This window comes from Zingiber officinale, chromosome 7B (assembly GCF_018446385.1).
Source record: "Zingiber officinale cultivar Zhangliang chromosome 7B, Zo_v1.1, whole genome shotgun sequence".
In the NCBI taxonomy this organism is placed as follows: domain Eukaryota; kingdom Viridiplantae; phylum Streptophyta; class Magnoliopsida; order Zingiberales; family Zingiberaceae; genus Zingiber; species Zingiber officinale.
In genome coordinates, this window is record NC_055999.1 from 118,079,859 (window position 1) to 118,099,381 (window position 19,523).

At 34.9% G+C, this 19,523-nt stretch overlaps 2 protein-coding genes across 2 annotated transcripts; both read left to right on the plus strand.

The window, feature by feature from the left end:
* The first annotated feature begins 5,503 nt into the window (after window positions 1-5,503).
* On the plus strand, window positions 5,504-8,369 carry LOC122007175 (protein CREG1-like). Its single transcript, XM_042562982.1, has 6 exons — window positions 5,504-5,714; window positions 6,632-6,667; window positions 6,779-6,980; window positions 7,685-7,763; window positions 7,857-8,042; window positions 8,136-8,369. The coding sequence occupies exons 1-5, from the start codon at window positions 5,533-5,535 to the stop codon at window positions 7,991-7,993; spliced, it is 636 nt and encodes a 211-aa protein (XP_042418916.1). The 5' UTR covers window positions 5,504-5,532; the 3' UTR covers window positions 7,994-8,042; window positions 8,136-8,369.
* A 3,730-nt stretch (window positions 8,370-12,099) lies between these two features.
* LOC122007176 (transmembrane protein 87A-like) lies at window positions 12,100-18,382 on the plus strand. Its single transcript, XM_042562983.1, has 5 exons — window positions 12,100-12,436; window positions 15,617-16,547; window positions 16,688-16,783; window positions 16,917-17,053; window positions 17,855-18,382. The coding sequence occupies exons 1-5, from the start codon at window positions 12,216-12,218 to the stop codon at window positions 18,033-18,035; spliced, it is 1,566 nt and encodes a 521-aa protein (XP_042418917.1). The 5' UTR covers window positions 12,100-12,215; the 3' UTR covers window positions 18,036-18,382.
* The last annotated feature ends 1,141 nt before the right edge of the window (window positions 18,383-19,523 follow it).

A 19,523-nucleotide genomic window follows, 5' to 3' on the forward strand; every position in this document is an offset into this window, starting at 1 on the left:
AAGAAATCCATTATCCTGATCCACCTCACAATGTATTACGCGTGCTCTTAGATCAATACTGAGAAGTGTCGTTATTGAGTAGATCAGGTTAGTTATTTGAGGAGAAGGAACATGTTAAGAGAGATGACAAAAGATAAATACTCTCACCGAACGCCCTGCTAATCCTTTTTAGATCATGTCTCAAAAATCAACGAAGTAAATCATGAACGACTAATAATCTTTGGAATAATAACTAACATCGTTCGTTGCTTAACAGTTGTTCAAATTTTAACTATGAATAACTGTAACAATTTGACTTCTTTCCATTACACTATAATCCTAAGACTAAATTATAATTATAATAACTACAATCTAATAACGATTATATAATCATATTTGGTAAAACTTTTTTCCCCTAGTCACTATTCCAAAAATTAATAATCCTCCATGATTTATTTTCTTCGTATTAGTCCAGATGAATTGATAGAGATACTGAGGACGAATGTATTCATCTTTTACCATCATATTTACTAAAAGTACAAAATTATAATAAATATAATCTCATAACTGACATAATATAATGTTGGCTAATATTAATCCCGATAAATTATTTATATTATAACAACTAACTCATAATTGCTATATTGCAATGTTAATCTATGTTAATCATATTGATAGTTTTGATAAGAAATGAAACCTCTATATTACAATAACTATAATTATAATTATTACAATGAGTGTCATTAGTATTAGTTAGAGTCAAAGTATTATTATAATATAATATTTATTAGAGATAAAATATTTATATTGTAATAATTATAAATTATAATTACTGTAATATAATTTATTTATATTGATCAAAATATTCATATTATAATCGTTATAAATCCGTAGCTAATTTATTAGAGCTTAAATAATTTTGATAAGTCAAATACTCAAATATACTCACGAACGATGATGCATTTGTATTATAATAAATGAAAAAAAAAAAACTTTTATTTCTTATCTTCTTAAAATGTTCAAGGGCGAATTCAGAGGGGGGTCGACATCGACGATCACCCCTTTTGCTGGTAATAGAACTCTTAGTAGTATAGAGTTTTACTAGTGGAGATAGGAGATACCACCTCTTGTTCTACGTAAAAATCATCCTTTCATGCATGAATTTTTAGATTCATCAATGAAAATGATGTCTATACTTTGATTACCATTATTATTATTCTATATTTAAAAGGACGGTCTTCATTATAATTTTAACCAAAAGACCGCTCTATGTTGGGAAGATATGAGAGTTTTCGTGGGCTGACAAAATTAGTATTTGTATTAGTGTTTAACGTAAAATGTAAAGAATATAAAGGGGTCATTATATACCAAAAAAAAATATCTCTATAATTTACACTCTTTCAGAATATATGAAGGCATCTCAGAAAGGTCGCTAAGATGATTTTACCTTATAAAAAAACCACTCTAATTTATAAAAAAACTAAAATAGCATTACATTTGATTTTTTTTTTATTATTTTTATGAAAATCTCTTGTTTTAGTATTGCTGTAGAATTTTGCCAAAAAAATTTAGAATATAAAAAAAATGATTAAATTAATCATAAATATTTTAATTGTTATAATAGTTTCTTTGTTCAAAACTATAGAAATAATTTAATCAAGTAAAAAAAAGTCTTTTAATATAATAAATTATATATATTATAATTTAACCTAGTAAAAAAATTATTTTACGTTGTAATATTCCTTTGTCAAGCTAGTAAAATAATATTGGAACTAGAGAATTTTTAAATAAAAAATAAAATAAGATGTTGTTTTGATTTTTTTGGGGGTAAAAAAATACTCTTTTATTTTTTACACATGAAATTTCTATATAATTTTTTAAGCTACATTGAACCCTTTTTTATTTTTGAAAAAAAAGTATCCTTAAACTTTAGATTTTTTTTTTTTAAAAAAAAAATAGTTGCTTAAAACATGATGAATTTTATACTTATTTTGTGTGATTTTAAGTAAGAATTACAAAATGCTACGCCTCAAAAATACTTCAAATTTACTTCACTATTTGTATCCTCCTAGTATAACTATATATTCATATGCATATTTCACAACCTAACTAAAGAGATGTATATTTTTAAAATTAATCGTCTTTGAGATATTTTATCACGAGTTCATTAGATTATAACAAAAGTTAATTACATTCTCCTAGGGTTTTTTCATAATCTATTTCTAAGTTATGTCAAGTGAGATAAATTATAGAATCAACTTATAATTAATCGTCAATTACTTAGAAGATGGGAGAAATTTTTTCCAATCACAAGCTCAATAAAAGAATATAAATATGTCATACTCACTCACTAACATTATCAAAAGAATCTTATGACTCATCATCCGATCATGTCAAAATGATAAAATTCTAAAAATTAAAATATTTATCAATGAATTTTAATCAAAATTTATTTATAATCTTATTTAAAGTATTAAAATAGGGTATTAATTTGTTTACATTCAATTAATACCTTAAAATCAATTGACTACTTGTCGAGATTTATGACAATCTATCCGAAAATTTTATATTCGGCTAGTACAATCGACTGAATACAAATCAGTACAAAACAATTAAAAAATTAGACAATCGATTAAATATATAATATATCCCTCGAATAAAAACAGTCTATTATCTATATAAAGAAGAGGTATAATGATAAATATGAAATTTGAATACTCAATTTGAATATTAAAAAAATAGCTAAATGGTTAAATTGCCGGTAAAGTAGAGAAAAATTCCCAATGACAATTTGAATTTTGCATGCAATATCCACTCATAAAAAACTTTGTTTCGACTCCCTGCATGCAAAGTTTTATTTGTTTCAACTCCCTCATGTAAATATTGTGACCTAATTGTTAGGACCAAAAGTAGCTAGAGGGGGGGTGAATAGCTCGTCGCGTGCTCGGTGCTTGGCGTTGCTTGTTTCTTCAAGGATGCGCAGCGGAAATACAAAGAAACAAATACAAACACGCTAACACTTGGATTTTACTTGGTATCCACCTCCAAGGGAGGTGACTAATCCAAGGATCCACACAACGCACGCACCCTCCACTAATGAAACTCTCCTTTATGGTAACTACCAAGGGCGGAGAAGCCCTACAAGACTCAATACAAGAAGAGAGGAAAGGGATACAAGAAATACAAGCTTACAAGCTTACAATGAGTGCAAAACCCTAACCCTAGTTTCTTCTCCTTGCTTTGATCCGCCTCTTGACTTGGAAGAACCTCCAAGAACCTTCAAGAACTGGCGATCTCGAGCTTGAGAAGAGCTGTGGAGGAGCTGGTGAGGATATGAAATGAATCGGTGAAGAAGTGCCGAAGACAACGCTCGCCTGCGGCTCAAATACGACTCAATGGTCGGATCCCAATCGATTCGATTATTCCCAATCGATCGGGGAGGCTTTGGATCGATCCACGGATCGATCCAGAGCGCCTCTGTGCTCTGGAAAAACGCCTGGATCGATCCACGGATCGATCCAGCGCTTATCGCGCGAAGCAGCAGCGTCCCAATCGATCCACTGATCGATTGAGACCTCTGGATCGATCCACTGATCGATTGAGACCTCTGGATCGATCCACTGATCGATCTAGAGGCTTTCTGTTCGCTGGGAAAGGTCTGGATCGATCCACTAATCGATCCAGAGCCTGGATCAATCCACTGATCGATCTAGCACTTGGTTTTTGCCCAAAATCAAGTCCCAAACCTCCCAAACCAACATCCGGTCAACCTTAACCTGTTGGTACGTCATGCCTAGCACCTAGTCACTCCCTTGACCTGCTAGGACTCCCTCACCAAGTGTCCGGTCAATCCCTTTGACCCACTTGGACTTTTTTTTCATGCAAAGTATCCGGTCACTCTCTTGACCTACTTGGACTTTCACCTAGCTTCACTAACTAGGGTTTTCAATCTGCCTAGCTTCACTCACTAGGTCTTTCACACTGCCTAGCTTCACTCACTAGGTCTTTCACCTGGCTTCACTCACCAGGATTTTCCTTCTGCCTGGCTTCACTCACCAGGACTTCCATACTGCCTAGCTTCACTCACTAGGACTTTCACCTGGCTTCACTCACCAGGATTTCCATCTGCCTAGCTTCACTCACTAGGACTTTCACCTGGCTTCACTCACCAGGATTTTCATCTGCCTAGCTTCACTCACTAGGACTTTCACCTGGCTTCACTCACCAGGATTTCCATCTGCCTAGCTTCACTCACTATGGTTTCCTTCCAGTCAAATATACCTACTTGACTCTTCTTCATTCACACTGATCAGTCCCTGATCAGAATCTCCCCATATGAACAACTGCACCTGCATTGTCCATGTGTCTACATGTATTGTCAAACATCGAAACTATGACCAAGACTCAAGCTTGGTCAAACCAGTCAACCTTGACCTAAGGGATATTGCACCAACACTAATTGCCCCTAAGATTTTTAGGTACAGAAGGTCCAAAAATGAGTATAATTCCTCTTAAATTCAACATTTTACATTAGAATCGAGTATATTTTCTATTAAATTGAGTATATTTTTTTTCCATGTTTTAATATAATTTCTCTTAAATTCAGAAAGAAAATCTAATATGTTTTCTATCCAATTAAGTATCATTTAAAGAAAATCTAGTATATTTTATATCCAATTGAGTATCATTTAAATAAAATCTAGTATATTTTCTATTAAAATTGTCCTTCATATTTTTTAGGTATAAATAGTCTAAAAATAAGTATAATTCATATTAAATTTATCATTTTAAACTAGAATCGAGTATATTTTTTATTTAATTAAGTATGATTTTTTTCCTATTTAATATAATTCCTCCTAAATTCATTACATTCGAAAAAAAATCTAGTATATTTTTTATCCAATTAGTATCATTTAAAGAAAATTTAGTATATTAGGAGTGAAAATAAATTTTTTTTTCAATGAAGAGTATATGTAAAATTGTATTTATCAATGAAGATTACATGCAAATTTTCCCAATTGATTTTATAGAAATCAACTTAAATTATCGAAATAAAAATTATGGAATTACGTGGTTTCACTCACCTGATAGATTTAAGTTGATTTTATATTTGATTGCTTATGCTGAGTTGGCAGTCCTATATAAACCCGTCAATTTCGACCACCAATCCGCACGCGTAAAGCACACGCACCGCACGCGACGCAATCGTCCGGGTGGGCGTTCATCTGGTGTCTTCTCTCTTAAAGCTCGTGCTAGGTGGACAAATCATTATCCTCACTAACCAATAATAATTTGCCACGTCAACAAATCACCGATTTCCAGAATAAATATACTAATTGTTATCATCGAACATAAAAGAAAAGGATTCCAGTCGTTGGATTCTCTACAAGAGTGGTTGTAGAGGTTTTATCATATCCGTTATCCAATCATTTGGAAAGATTAGATACATTTAATGAACGGCGGATATACGCGGCGTCGAAGTACCGAAGAAGGTCCAATTGGAGGGGATCTGCTACTATTTAATCCCGGATCGAGCGAGGAGCTGAGCCAAGAATGGAAGGTGAAGGCATCGCAGGTTCCTCGTCGGCGCTCCTCTTCTTCTTCCTCCTCCTCTTTGGAGACCTCTCCACCGTGAGCGGACGCCCCCTGTCCGGTGGCTTCGGGAAGCCTAGGCCTGACGATGCTGCCGCCACCGCCCGATGGCTTGTTGCGCAGAACTCATGGGGCGTCCTCAGGTCTTCCTTCCTTTCACTCCTAACTCATATGTTACTGCTGCTTCCATAAATGATGAACTCTTTGTTTGAAGGAAGTAACTGCACGATCCGATGACGATGGATGGAGATGATTTACCTAATTAATTGTAAAGTTCGTCTTTTAGGTTTAACATAGAGTATATGGGATTTTAATGGATTTGATTCGTGACTAGGGATGGATGGAGATAATTTACCTAATTAAAAGTAAAGTTCGTCTTTTAGGTTTAACATAGAGTATATGGGATTTTAATGGATTCGATTCGTGACTAGGTTTTAGTTGATTAAGACAGGAGAAACCTAATTAACCCTAAAACCCTCATAGGTAGATGGAAAAATATCAGAGTAAGATTGTTTAGTTTCATGAAAATTGTGCTGGTATTGTTGACATTATTTGAATTAAAACGAATCTTTAAAGCCGTAATTTTGTCCTCTAATAGCTTCACAAGGAACTAGATAGGATACAGGAAGATCTGGAGTAATTTTGTTCCTGTTTTGTAGACAACTGGTGGGTGGAAATTCCATCTAGTTCTAGTTTCTTTTTTCCAGATGGTACATAAGTTTGCTCATGATCCAACAGTGCATTCTTGCTGGTACAAGTGCTGATGTAGCACCATTATCAGAGTTGATAAAATCCATTTTTGAGGATTTACTTTTTATGAGAATATACTTTAAGGTTGAAATCTATGAAAAGTGAAAAGAGGTTATCTCTTGTAGACTTGCGTTTTCTATTTATATAAATTTTGACATTATATAGTTCTATGTTATTCGCTCATTTCCCACATTTTGCAAACTTTTAAGTAAAACAATGATTCATCTTACAAAGAGTAGATATCTCGTTAGTGCATCTCAGTTTATTTGGTTCAGCATATGAACTGACATGTCTTCCACTTTTACTGCAGTACCATATCAAGTGAATTAGGAGGATCTCCATTTGGGTAATCTAAGCAATCTGCAGCAGGAGAATCAATTACACTGATGAGTTTACATATTATGTCAAAGTTGGGCGTTGGTTGATAGTTTTTACTGACTGTTGCAATCAAATGCAGAAATGTTGTTTCATTTAGTGATGGGGTGCCTGGTGAAGGCTGTGGTGTCCCTTACTTTTATTTGACAGCACTTGATCCAACTGCAAGACATGCTTTGGCCGATGAAAGATCATCTTTCACCATCAGCGAGTTTCCACTTGGATCCTGTGGAAAGATAGATCCTGAAAACCCTACTTGTGCCAAACTTACGCTCACAGGGAAGGTATGAGCAAGAATTAAATGTATCTATGATTATTTGGTATTATTTCTCTTGTTTTTTTTTCTGCTCTCATGGATGAAATTTTGATCATTCCACATAAACTAGATTGAAGTGAAGTCGATGGACCGTTATACAGGCATGCTAAAAGAATAGGCAATAGCTTGAAAATCATGGAGGTCTTTTAGGGTATTCTTGATATCGGCCATTGAAAATTAAAAATAGTGTTTCAAGTTGGCACGAAGCCTTCATCGTCTAATATTTAAATTCGATATCTAACTTTGTTGCATCTAAATCAGTGGATTTATTTGTCACACACAGCATTTGTGAAGTCCTGTACATTGAATTTCCTTAGACATTTGATGCAAAATTCAAGTCACTTATGCTCCCTCTGGATTGGTTATGGCAGTTGCGTGTGATAAAAAGAGCCTCATTTTGTCAAAGAAAATCAATGAATTAATGTGTTTTTCAGTTTTGTGATCCTTGGATTGTGTTTTATCTAAAGTAGCTCTTTGTACCACTTTGTACAGTTTTAGAAGTCCACTCAAGCTGATTAAGCTGCAAAACTTAGTTCCAATGATATGAAACTGAAATTACTGTTTTGATTTAGTCTAGTTTGAACTGCCAGATGATTTAGGAATTTTATATCGTTTTGCTCAAGGTTTTGTAGTTTAAGATCAAATCATAACATTTGCCATTGACATTTGCAGCTGAAATTGTTGGACAACCAAACTAGTGAAACAGAGTTTGCTCAAAATGCACTGTTCTCTAAGCACCCTGAAATGGAAGGTAAGCACTTCGAACTTCTCAATGGTCGTATTCATCACCTCGTTTTCGTTCTCTGAATGTCACCAAGCTTAATTCTATTATTGGTGCATACAGATTGGCCAAAAGGCCACCACTTCCAAATTTTCAAACTCTTGATCAAGGACTTGTTCCTGATAGACTGGTTTGGTGGAGCCAAACCCCTATCGCCTGAGCAGTACTTCAACAATTCGAAGAGCTCTTCCGCAATGTAATTACCTTCTCCACCTCTACATCGACTGATGGATGAAAAGTAATCGAGAGGTAATTTCAATAGATTGCTTTTACTCTCAAACATGAGTTTTCTTTCCTTTCTTCGATTCTACACATCACTACATCTCATGAATTCTCATGCAGGAACTGGCTTGTCTTAATGGTTCATGGCATTTGGAAGTTCTTCACGTCGAACTCTTCGAGTTAATGAACATAATGTGAGAATGCTAATATTTGTGTTATGTGTGTGTCTCTAATGTGAATATGAATAAAAATAAAACAAATATTTATAACACCAATCACCTCTAATAAGTTTCAATATGTCAAAAAAATAATTCTAAATATTCATCAAATATTTGTCTTCATTTCATTTTCATAGAATATTATTTTTTAATTATAAAATAAGCATTGCGATTTCTTCATGTGCACCACTTAAATGTTAACTTATTGATATCGTCACATAATTTGTTGTCTTTTTTTTTTAAAATGTCTTTTAGAGTTTTAAAATTATCATTTTGTCCTTTATAGTATTGATTTATTATTGAAATATCTCTAGCTTATGACGCCTATTCTTTTTAGGGTCTATTATTTAGTTTACCCCTTGTAAATTTAAGGCTTTTGATATTTAGAGTCACAAATTTATGTTATAGCAGTCAACTGATTGATGCCAAAGCCAAAATCTCAAAATGTTGAAATAGTCCTTATAAATTTATGATTTTTAATAATTTTAGTCATAAATTTATATTAAAACTTGTGTTAAAGCTAGAAAGCTATTTAAAAAAAGGTTCTTTTAATTGTGAAATCATATTATGTGTAATAGTGCTATCAAAAGGATCAATCTGTGGTGGGATGGATAGGTCCCCTAAAAATTTATAATATCATAGGGTGGAATGGATGATCTATCATCTAGATAGGTTAAAAAATTTCTAACACAATTTAAGATGGATTGTGAATTAGGTGGATCAACTCATAAACCAACCCATTAAATTTTTCATTATAGTTTTTGTATTTTAGTTTTGAATTTTAGAAGAATTTTTTTTCTCAACTCTGGGCCAACCCAGCTCATCACAGGTTAATCGGCGTTAGTCGCATGCTAACTCAGCAACAGTCGATCCATTTGGATCTGTTTTAAACTTGTATTGGTCACAAGCCAATCCAACATCAATCGGTCTATATGAATTCGTCGTAAAATGAATTGATAAAATCTTAATTAAATTTATTTAAATTATTTGTTAGAGTAGATTAATATGTCGTACTACCTCAAATTGACATATCTCCTCTAAATGGGGTACGTAACTAAAGGATGTTAGGTTCCAGGGTTGTTCGTTGCGAGCGCTTCTCGATTTATCCTGGTAACTAGTGGAAAACTTTCGTAAGACCGGATTGATCATCCCAAATTAACGTTACCCAATCTGATTAATCATTTTTTTTCAAATTGACAGCTTATCATATAAATTCACGAAGAAAAAATAATAATAAACACGAAATTATCTATTCTGATTCCATATTTATTCGAACACAATATACAGTTACTTAATTTCACCAGTCAAATTAAAAAAAAACTTTTTCTAATTTTTTTATTACTCGTAATAATTCGCAAACTGAATCGGTTAATTGTGTCTCTAATTTAACTGTTCCTATAGAGATTTCTTGATTTCTAAATTTAATAGTTTCTAACAATATTAAAATGTTTAATTTTATAAAATCAGCTTGCGCTCTAGAGATAGCGAATGCTAATGGCTACGTAAATTTTGATTTTTTAAAAAATAGAATGATGATTTTAAAACTACTGGGCATTTTTAGAAAGCAGCAATTCTTTTTGGGCAAAAAGTAAAAACAGCGTCTTACATTTAAGGAATTATCAAATGGACATTCTCTTTTTAAAAATCAGCAAATTTATCCCATAGCAGTTATGATTAATTACTGCAATATGTAATTATTATATGATAAAATATAATATTTCGTTTTCATCAAAATTACTATATCAAGATATTTTTATCAATTTATCACAATTACTTAAATTACATCAAAATTATTTAAACTGATCAAAAACATTTTAAATATTTGATAGCAGCTGTAAAGTTATATTGACTGTTATAACAATTATAATAATTGTTTAGGGAGTTGACACCTATGTGACACAAATTCCTCTCTAGACCAATATAGAAGATAAATAATATATAACAACATGTTAAATTTTAACCTCATAACTTAATATGATAATATCCAGTATTTTAATCATCTCACTGTCCCAAGGGGATATGTAGTTGTTACATAGTTCAACTATATAGTTGATAATATTGTATAAATTGTATTAGTTTTTACAAAGTAGTTATAAATGAAATATTATATTTGTATCTTGCAATAATTAATAGTAGTTATTATAATAACGTTATAATAAAAATTATTTTCAAAATTAAAATATAATTAGGCATGCCTTTCAATTTTTTTTAATTTAGGTATTTAATTTTTTTAACCAACTAATCCTAGATTTGTCCGACTCTATCTTATAAAAGTTTTTATCAACTATCAAGGGCACCTAGAGCGTAGCACAAATGATGGATACATGATATCTCTCTATGTATCTGTATGTACCTTCCTCTATATCCGTGGAGTTGACATTAGGAAGATCGTTAATATCGAGGATCCACATTTTATCAACTATCGAAATAAATTTAGAAGTATGAATGACACATATCTCTAATATTAATGTTCTAGGGTATCTTTCCACCGAAAGAACTCGTAGTTAGGAATTCATCTGTAAATATCTGATTAATTATGAAAATATTTTACCGTTGCACGGTAGCTAAGCATGTCTTTCATTTTTTTATTTTTTATTATCCAAGTATTTTCACTTTTGTTTATGATTTAAATATTTAATTCTACGAATCAATTAATTTTGATGGAAACTGACTTCTATGAAAATTTTTCACACATAAATATGGAAAGCGTCAAATGGCCTGACAAATCTCTTGTTATGCTATTATTATCTTGCCACTTTGAATTTTGCTTAGACCTAGCCATGAGTCAGGTCTAAACCAAACCTGGTTCAAATTGGGTTAACGGACCCAATTCAATAGGCCCAACCAATAATTGACCTATCTCTAAACAGTTACGAATTTGATCCTCGATTAACCAATAAATCATTGGTCTAATGACCGATTTGGATAAGTGGTTCAACCGATGATTAACTATCGACTCATTAAATTTTTTTATTTCTTTTTATTTAGATTTTTTTAATTCTAATTTTTATTTAACATATTTTTAATATTTTAATAATATTAATGGTATGATTCAATATTAATTAACTTATTCTATCCTTATATTTAAATTAATTTTTATCTTTCTTTTAAAATTAATTTTACAGCCTTGAATTATTTGATGCGAACTATTCTACTTTAAACTTATCCTATTTTATTCATTTAATATTGGATTTATGAAAATCTTCAAATAATTTATATTATAAAAACTATAAAATGGATAATAACTCGTTGGAAAAACAAATATAATTTATTTAACAATAAAATTATATATATCTAATAAAAATTATTATTGAGCAAATAAAATTAAATAAAAATTATAATTTATGTGATATATATTTATTTAGGTTCGACTCGGACTGTAACCTGATAAATGGACCGATTTCGTCCGTTATTTTTTTTATAAATTTATAATTTTTAAATATATATATATTTTAAAAATAATAATCTTGGTTAAAATTAAGGGTTTTGCGAAGCGTCAAGACGATTTCGAATCGCCGGGCACGAGTCGACGTCTTTTAAAAAATAAAAATATATTATATTTTTTAAAAAATAATAATCTTGGTTAAAATTAAGGGGGTTTCAGGATTTTTATAAAAGGACAGCCATTTAACGATGGATTAAAAGTTGGCGCAGTTCTGATTTTGTTTATTTCTTAAACCTCGCGGTGATCTAATCTGGACAAACTAACACAGCACAGCACCACTCGAACACCCGTCTGTACCTGAATAGAAACTCTCCGAAACATGGGTCCCGAAGACATTCCTCTGGTGTATATAATGCGGGTAATACAGATTCCGCAGTGCCTAATGAAACCAAATATGGCATTAAAATAACCCACCCTCTCTCACGATGTCAAGCTTTGCCATTAGCAGCAGGCTTTAGAAGAAAAGAAGAAGAAGAAGAAGCAGCAGCAGCTGCCAGATCCACAGCTCGCTCCAGTTCCCTTCTCTTCGATCCTCCAATGGAGCGCCTGGATCCGCCCATTTCTCCCCCACTTCTCGGTTTCGTCGTTTTCTGTGGACTTTTTCTCGGCGCCTTCGTGGACGCCTCGGTGCACAGCTACGTCGGCGCGGCGTTTGCCCCCAAAGGCAACGCCTTTGTCCTACACGGCGGTAGCGAGGGGCTCTACGCCTCTTCCCCCGATGGCAACGCCACCTCCGGCAGTGGGGAGTCTTTCATCCGGTACTTCTACTTGTTCTTGTCTGTTCGATAGATCTGAGGCTCTCTTGATTTGGTTCGAGGGTTTTAGGGCGTTGTGGGGACGGGATCTACCGAGAGGCAGGATATTGGGGGATTTCGAGCTGAAATGTGGGTAGGGGTTTCTGCAACTAATGTTAGCTTATAACTTTGATTAGCTGGTCTGTGGGTCTGACTCTAGGATCTCTATGACTGGAGGTATTAGTATGAATGTGATTCCCTTATGAGCAGATCGCGAACATTTTTTAGGAAAACTCTTTAATCGATTCCAGATTGTTGTAATTTGAAGAAGGAAATCAGTTAGGAAAGTGAATTACTGCATATAATGTTTGTCATAAAGAGATGCCAATTCATGGTGTGGATATTATATAGATTCACTACACTAACAATTAATGGCTCAATACTGTTAATACTCCTCAAGATGGAGCATAGGTGTCATCTGTCCAATTTGTTACATAAATTGGAGAAAGATCTAAAATTGACATGAGGCAAATCCTTGGTGAAATGTCTTCAGTAGATTTGTCCTTCTATAGCATTGACATCACCCAGAGATGGATGGAGGAGGTTTGAGGGTCTAAGGGTGGCTGAGTGGATGAGGTGTGGCCCAAAGAGATTATCTATTGAATGGGCTTCCCCCTGTTTTTGATGTTGATAACATATAATGAACGAATAAAAGGAAAGAAGGAAAACACTCAATGAGGGACTGAATGTTGTACTAGGAGAAAAGGGGTTGTTGACGTTATACAATGAGGGGTCAACTCCATGGCAGACAGCATCGACCTGGGGATCACTCGGAATTGGTGATTGGTTGCAATGATTGAATAAGGACCAAAATCTTAACTTGACTATTGGCCAAACATGAGCGCCAATGTATCTTTTGCTTAAGTAGAAGCATGCAGAGCTGTCTGATAGAGATGGATAAAATGAACTAAGCGAACTGTGGTGTCATGCTCGCGCAAAAGATGATAACTCTCAAAGAAGACTTGCGGATGTTTTCAGGCACAGCTGGGTGGCTGTAATGCTAGAGAGGGAGGAAAACAGATGGATGTGGGAAGGCTGTCACTGAAATCAGCAGCTACCCGCTTAGGACATTACAGCAGAAACCTAACCTTAGATAGTTGTGCTGGTACCATATTAATAGGAAAGGGATTATTGTATATAATGTTATTTTTTTTACAAGGACTCCTATTACATGCTATTCGTCAACGCAAACCTAAACCTAAAACATCTAATATGGGACTACACCCACAACACTATCAACTGAACTAATGACTCATTGTACCTTTGACAGAAACAAACGAATCATTTATCCCTAGTTAATTAGCATTACTCTAAAACAAGTTTGGTAGAATTGGCTCATATTAATTCAAGGATGAAAAGTATCAAAACATGATAAAGTTTCATATCAGTAGCACACTGTTAGGTTTTAGACTTTTAGTAACATGTATTGGTTGCATAAACCTCACACCTTTTTCATTTTGAGTTCCCTAGAAAAGCCTCTTCCTGTTATGAGCCAACTCTGGAAGTCAGGTGTTCTTAATTCTATAACATAAGGCCAGAAAAAGTTTGTTATTTTTTATTTTTGTAGGTATTTAACAGATATCAGTAATGGTGTGCAATAGAGCTTTGCTGCAACGCTTCAGTAATAGTTCTTTTTCTTTTTTGTCATCTTTTACTTCTGAAATTTGTTTCAATATTATTTTTGAAAGGATGTCAACAGCCATTTTAAATATTTTTATTTATGATCTGGATTGATAATTTAGTTGTGAAATCACCTCCCCACTTTCCATGCCCAGTATAAGGTTAATAGATTGAGGGGGCGTTTGGTTTAGGGTAATAGGAGTGGGGAATAGGAATGAGAATCATTGATTGCCATTGTTAATGTTTGAATTATAGGAATATGAATACAAATAAGGGAATGAATCCTTGAAATTGGGTAATAACTCATTCCCATGTACCTCCCTGAATAAGTCATTATCCTATTTTCATCAATCAAAATATTCCCTTATTCCAAAAATACCCTTGACTTAAAACTAAAATTTTCTCCATTAATATTAAATATCAAAATATATTTATTTATTTTTTCTTTCATATCACTTATCTCCCCTTGTTCTCTCTCATCATATTTTCTCTCTCATCATAGTTTCTCTCTCATCATTTTATCACACACTTTCTCTCTCCTTAATCTCTCCTATCACACTCTCTTTCCTTTTTTTTCTCATTACACTTTCTCTCTCATCATACTTTCTCTCTCCTCAATCTCTTCCATCGCACTCTCTTCCTTCTTCTTTTTTCTCATCACGCTTTCTCTCTCATCACACTTTCTCTCTCCTCAATCTCTCCCATCACACTCTCTTTTCTCTTTTTTCTCATCACACTTTCTCTCTCCTCAATCTCTCTTATCACATTTTCTCCTTTTTTCCTCAACACACTTTCTCTCTCATCATACTTTCTCTCTCCTCAATCTCTCCCATCATATTCACCATTCTCTTTTTCTCTCACCATACTTTCTCTCTCCTCAATCTCTCTCATCACACTCTCTCTCCTCATTTTTTCTCATTATATTTTCTCTCTCTTCATCCTCCCCCATCATACTTTCTCTCACATCATATTTTCTCTCATCATGCTCTCTCCAATCACACTCTCTTTTTCATTTTCTCTCATCACACTTTCTCTCTCTTCATTCTTTCTTATCACACTTTCTCTCTCATAATACTTTCTCTCTCATCATTCTCTTTCATTATATTTTTCTCTCACATTCATCTTTCTCTCACATCTAATTTTTTTCTCTTATTTTCCTTTAAGGGTAAAAAAGGAAACTTTGATTTATTCCGATAGAAGATATACAACTAACCAAACATTGCTTTTAAGAGTGATATCCATGCTCATACCCATTCCCATTCCACAATACAATGATTCCCATTCCGATTCCTATTCCTAGGAAAGAACCAAACGTCCCCTGAATCTCTTTAGATTTTGCACTAACAGGAACCCCATACATTGAAAAAACTCTGTTTCTTCTACTAAAAGGAACGAGTAGTTTACTTGCTTTTTGAAAATTATCTTTCAACAAGTGTGGAGTATCGTGTGAATATTGTTCCTATTTTTCATGCAAACCCATACTTATAGATTTTGGTCATGTGTTCACTTTGTTCCCTTTTCCAGCTTCGATAAGATTACTTTCAAACGACCGGAGGAAGCTGCTCAAAGTAGTAAAGAGACTGTTTCTTTTACAGTGCAAGCAATTGTGTTTGAGGTAGAAGATCGAGAAACAATTGGTGGATCAGCCTATGGCGGACAACGAGCTATTTGCTGCACCCCGGATCTTGCTAAATTAGGTGCTTGCACTCAGGGTACAGTCATTTATAGAACTTCCAATCAAAATCCTAAATGGCCTCAAGTGCTTACTGCAACATTCAGTGGAAAAGACCGTTCTACAACTTTGCCATTGCACACTATTTCCATCACAAGTACTGGGATGTACAACCTGTATTTTATATATTGTGATCCAGCACTTAAAGGATTGGTGATAGAGGGGAAGACTGTGTGGAAAAATCCCACTGGCTATCTTCCTGGAAGGATGGCACCTCTCTTGTATTTTTATGGATTTATGTCTCTTGCATTTGTGATACTTGGTTTATTTTGGTTCTCGCAGTATGTGAGGTTTTGGAGGGAGGTTCTTCCACTTCAGAACTGCATAACACTTGTCATCACATTAGGCATGTTTGAAATGGCATGGTGGTACTTTGAATATGCTGAGTTCAATGAAACTGGTCTCCGACCCATGGGAACCACATTTTGGGCAGTAACATTTGGTGCAGTAAAGAAAACAGTGTCACGAGTTATTATTCTTGTTGTTTCTATGGGGTATGGAGTTGTCAGACCGACTCTGGGTGGTCTCACTTCTAAGGTGATCATGCTTGGAGCAACATTTTTCCTAGCATCAGAGATACTTGAGTTGGTAGAGAATGCAGGTGCCGTAAGTGATATAGCTGGAAAGGCAAGGTTGTTTTTGGTCCTTCCTGTGGCACTACTAGATGCATTCTTCATTTTGTGGATCTTTACTTCTCTTTCCAAAACTCTAGACAAACTCCAGGTACGTGAACACTCTAGTTTCTTCTCGATTCCAGTTTATAAAATCTAGGCTCATGACAATTTACTGTGTTTATGCCATTACACCTTTAGGTTATGGATATGCTCAAAGTTATTTAAAAATCTTTTCGTGGTTCTTGACAGGCGAGGCGGTTGATGGCTAAGCTGGACATCTACAGGAAGTTCACAAACGCTTTGGGTGTTGCTGTTGTTGTATCTGTTTGTTGGATTGGTTATGAGGTAATTACGAATAATTCTGCTTGCATTATCAGTTTCAACAGCAGGGGCAATATAATCTTTATGCTCCTTTCTTAATATTACACTGTTTTGTATTTTACTACCCACATTATATGATGATCTTGTTTTCCTACAGCTTTATTTCAAGTCAACTGACATATACAACGAGAGCTGGCAGAGGGCTTGGATCATTCCTGCCTTTTGGCAAGTTCTTTCCTTATCTCTTCTCTGCGTGATTGCTGTTCTTTGGGCACCCTCTCAAAATTCAATGAGGTAAAACTTTTGGATCTTGAGGATCCTGCAATTTCATTTTATTCAGATTTCGTATGCCTGCTACTTTTCTGGATGATTCTTTGAATCTGCGGATTAAGCATATGAGCATTCATTTCAAAAATAGTTGGTGGTTTTTTTACCATATTCTTCAAGAAACCACATTTATATCGTCTCTTTTTTTCTTAATGGAAAACATTGCTTATTAACTCTATTATATTCGAGAACAATCAAAATGATTGAGTCAATTCTAAAACTTTCTTCATCATTGTTGTTCTACATGACAATTTCTTTTTGTACTGACATGTGACATGGGTAAAAAAAAGTACTCCACTAATACCTGTATGTAGCAAGACAACACATGGATAGGAGGTCAATTCTTTCTTGCATTTAAGTGTCACCTGATTCACCCACACCTGATTTCTAAATCTTGGTTCAACTGTCACGGCACAACCTCAACTAATGTAAGAACATGTGGGGTTGGGTGCACAAAAGTCGTGAGACAATATGTTCCGCAAATGTGTTTCAAACTTGGGTGATTGCAAGACGTTCTACTGAGGGGAATTTTGAAAATAGCAGTAGGTTGAACAGTATTGACCAAGAGAACAAGGTCTTGTAAACTACCATGTGGCATAAGATAACTGATATACTGTTAAGATTGGTAGCAACAGATTACAATGATATTCAATATGATAACTTTCAGTTCTTGAGCAATCTCCGAAACATTGCAACTTGTTTCATAATATGAGCATTTTCTCAGAGTACTACTCAAAATTCAAATTCATGCCTCTTCTCCTCTTTCAGATTTGCTTACTCGGACGATGGATCTGAAGATTTTGATCGAGAGGAGTCACTCTCACTAATAAAGCCTGGACCAATTCCTCCAAAGGAGACTCACAGTTCCACTGATGCCAAAGCAGCTTTGGTGTTCAACACCACCACCAACTCCCACAATGGAGACATTGAGGAAGACAAAAGAGAGTAGCAAAATCATGTCCTGGCTGTTTCATACCATCAGAGAATTCAATAAGCAGTATCAAATTGATATAAGGAGATCTTCCACTTCAACATGATAGGATTTCTAGTTTTTTTTGTTGTTGTAGAGACTGGCATTTAGGAGCCTCGTTCTTTCGCCTTCTTTACTTTTAGACCACTATTTATCGTGTTGTACCATGCCCGGGTAGTTAATTTTGATTTTACATTTTCTGAGGGGGCCAATGAGTGTCGTATCCTTGGACAATATTGGTTGGATTGTGCACTTTTAAGATGTAAGTGTTGCATTGTAACGTTGGCTGTGTAAATTTGAGGTTTCTATTGCCTCATTTTGTTCTTCGAGCATTTGAGTTGCAGTTTCTTGGCTTGTCACTCTGTAACACCTGAAAAGTGCATCGTCGGTCTTGGCTGCTGGTTGAGGCCGGGATGGTCTTGGCCTCTGGCTGCAAAATCACGGCCAGGCCGTGGCTGACCTCCTGGCCGAGATTTCGCGGCTAAGGCTATGGGATCGTGGCCTTTGGCTACGAAGTTTGCACAAGAGTATTTTAGAAATAATAAATATGCTTTTTGTAAGATGGGTATTGATATTGTCCGAAAGCTATGAAAATGGTGAGTCGGGATGTGGTTTTACTATTGATCAAATGAAGATTTTGCACTCTTCTATAATACAAGGAGCGTTAATGTCGAGATAGGGAATGAGTCTCTGGTATTGGTCTTTCAATGTTTAAGTCAGTGATCGATTCGGGAGAAGAAAATAGTGGAAGTAAACTGTAATAAAGAATGTGCGTAAATATAAAACATGTTGGATATTGATCATGTTCGGAATCTGAGTCAAACGGACTGCTGGGTGAGGGTGAGGTGGATGGAATATTGACTGAATCATGATGTCTCGAAGGAGGGGGGTATGCTGAGATGACTTCTATGTTGACAAAGCCGTCAGAAGTCCTCTGGTCAACGCTACTTGAAGCCAGCGACCGGGTCGTCTGGTTTCTAGTACCCCGATATTCGAGGCAGATCCAACGAGTATATAAATAACAAACTAAGACGTATAATAATGAAACGAATGTAGAGTCAGTACGGAGAACGTACCCTGGTCCAGGGGCGCCCTCAGTGGATCAGTGAGCTGGTCGAGATGTTGCTCGCGTTGTCCTGACCCGACATGGTAGATGACTCTGAATAGGCTGGAGAGCTAGATCTGACGACACGAAGCCGGACGTGGTGACACGAAACTGGACGCAACCTCGGCATGTAGGTCGACAAATGACATCAATACGTAGATCGAGATAAGACATTGACACGTAGGTCGAGATAAGACATCGACGTGCAAGCGGGGACACAATGGTGGCACAAAGGCCGGAATATAAAAACATCACACAAGTCAGGTTAGAACATAATGACAACGAATGCTTGGGGGCCTGATCGACATCGGAGGCGTACGACAATGCGGATTGAGAGCCGGAGAACAGGATAGACGGATCTG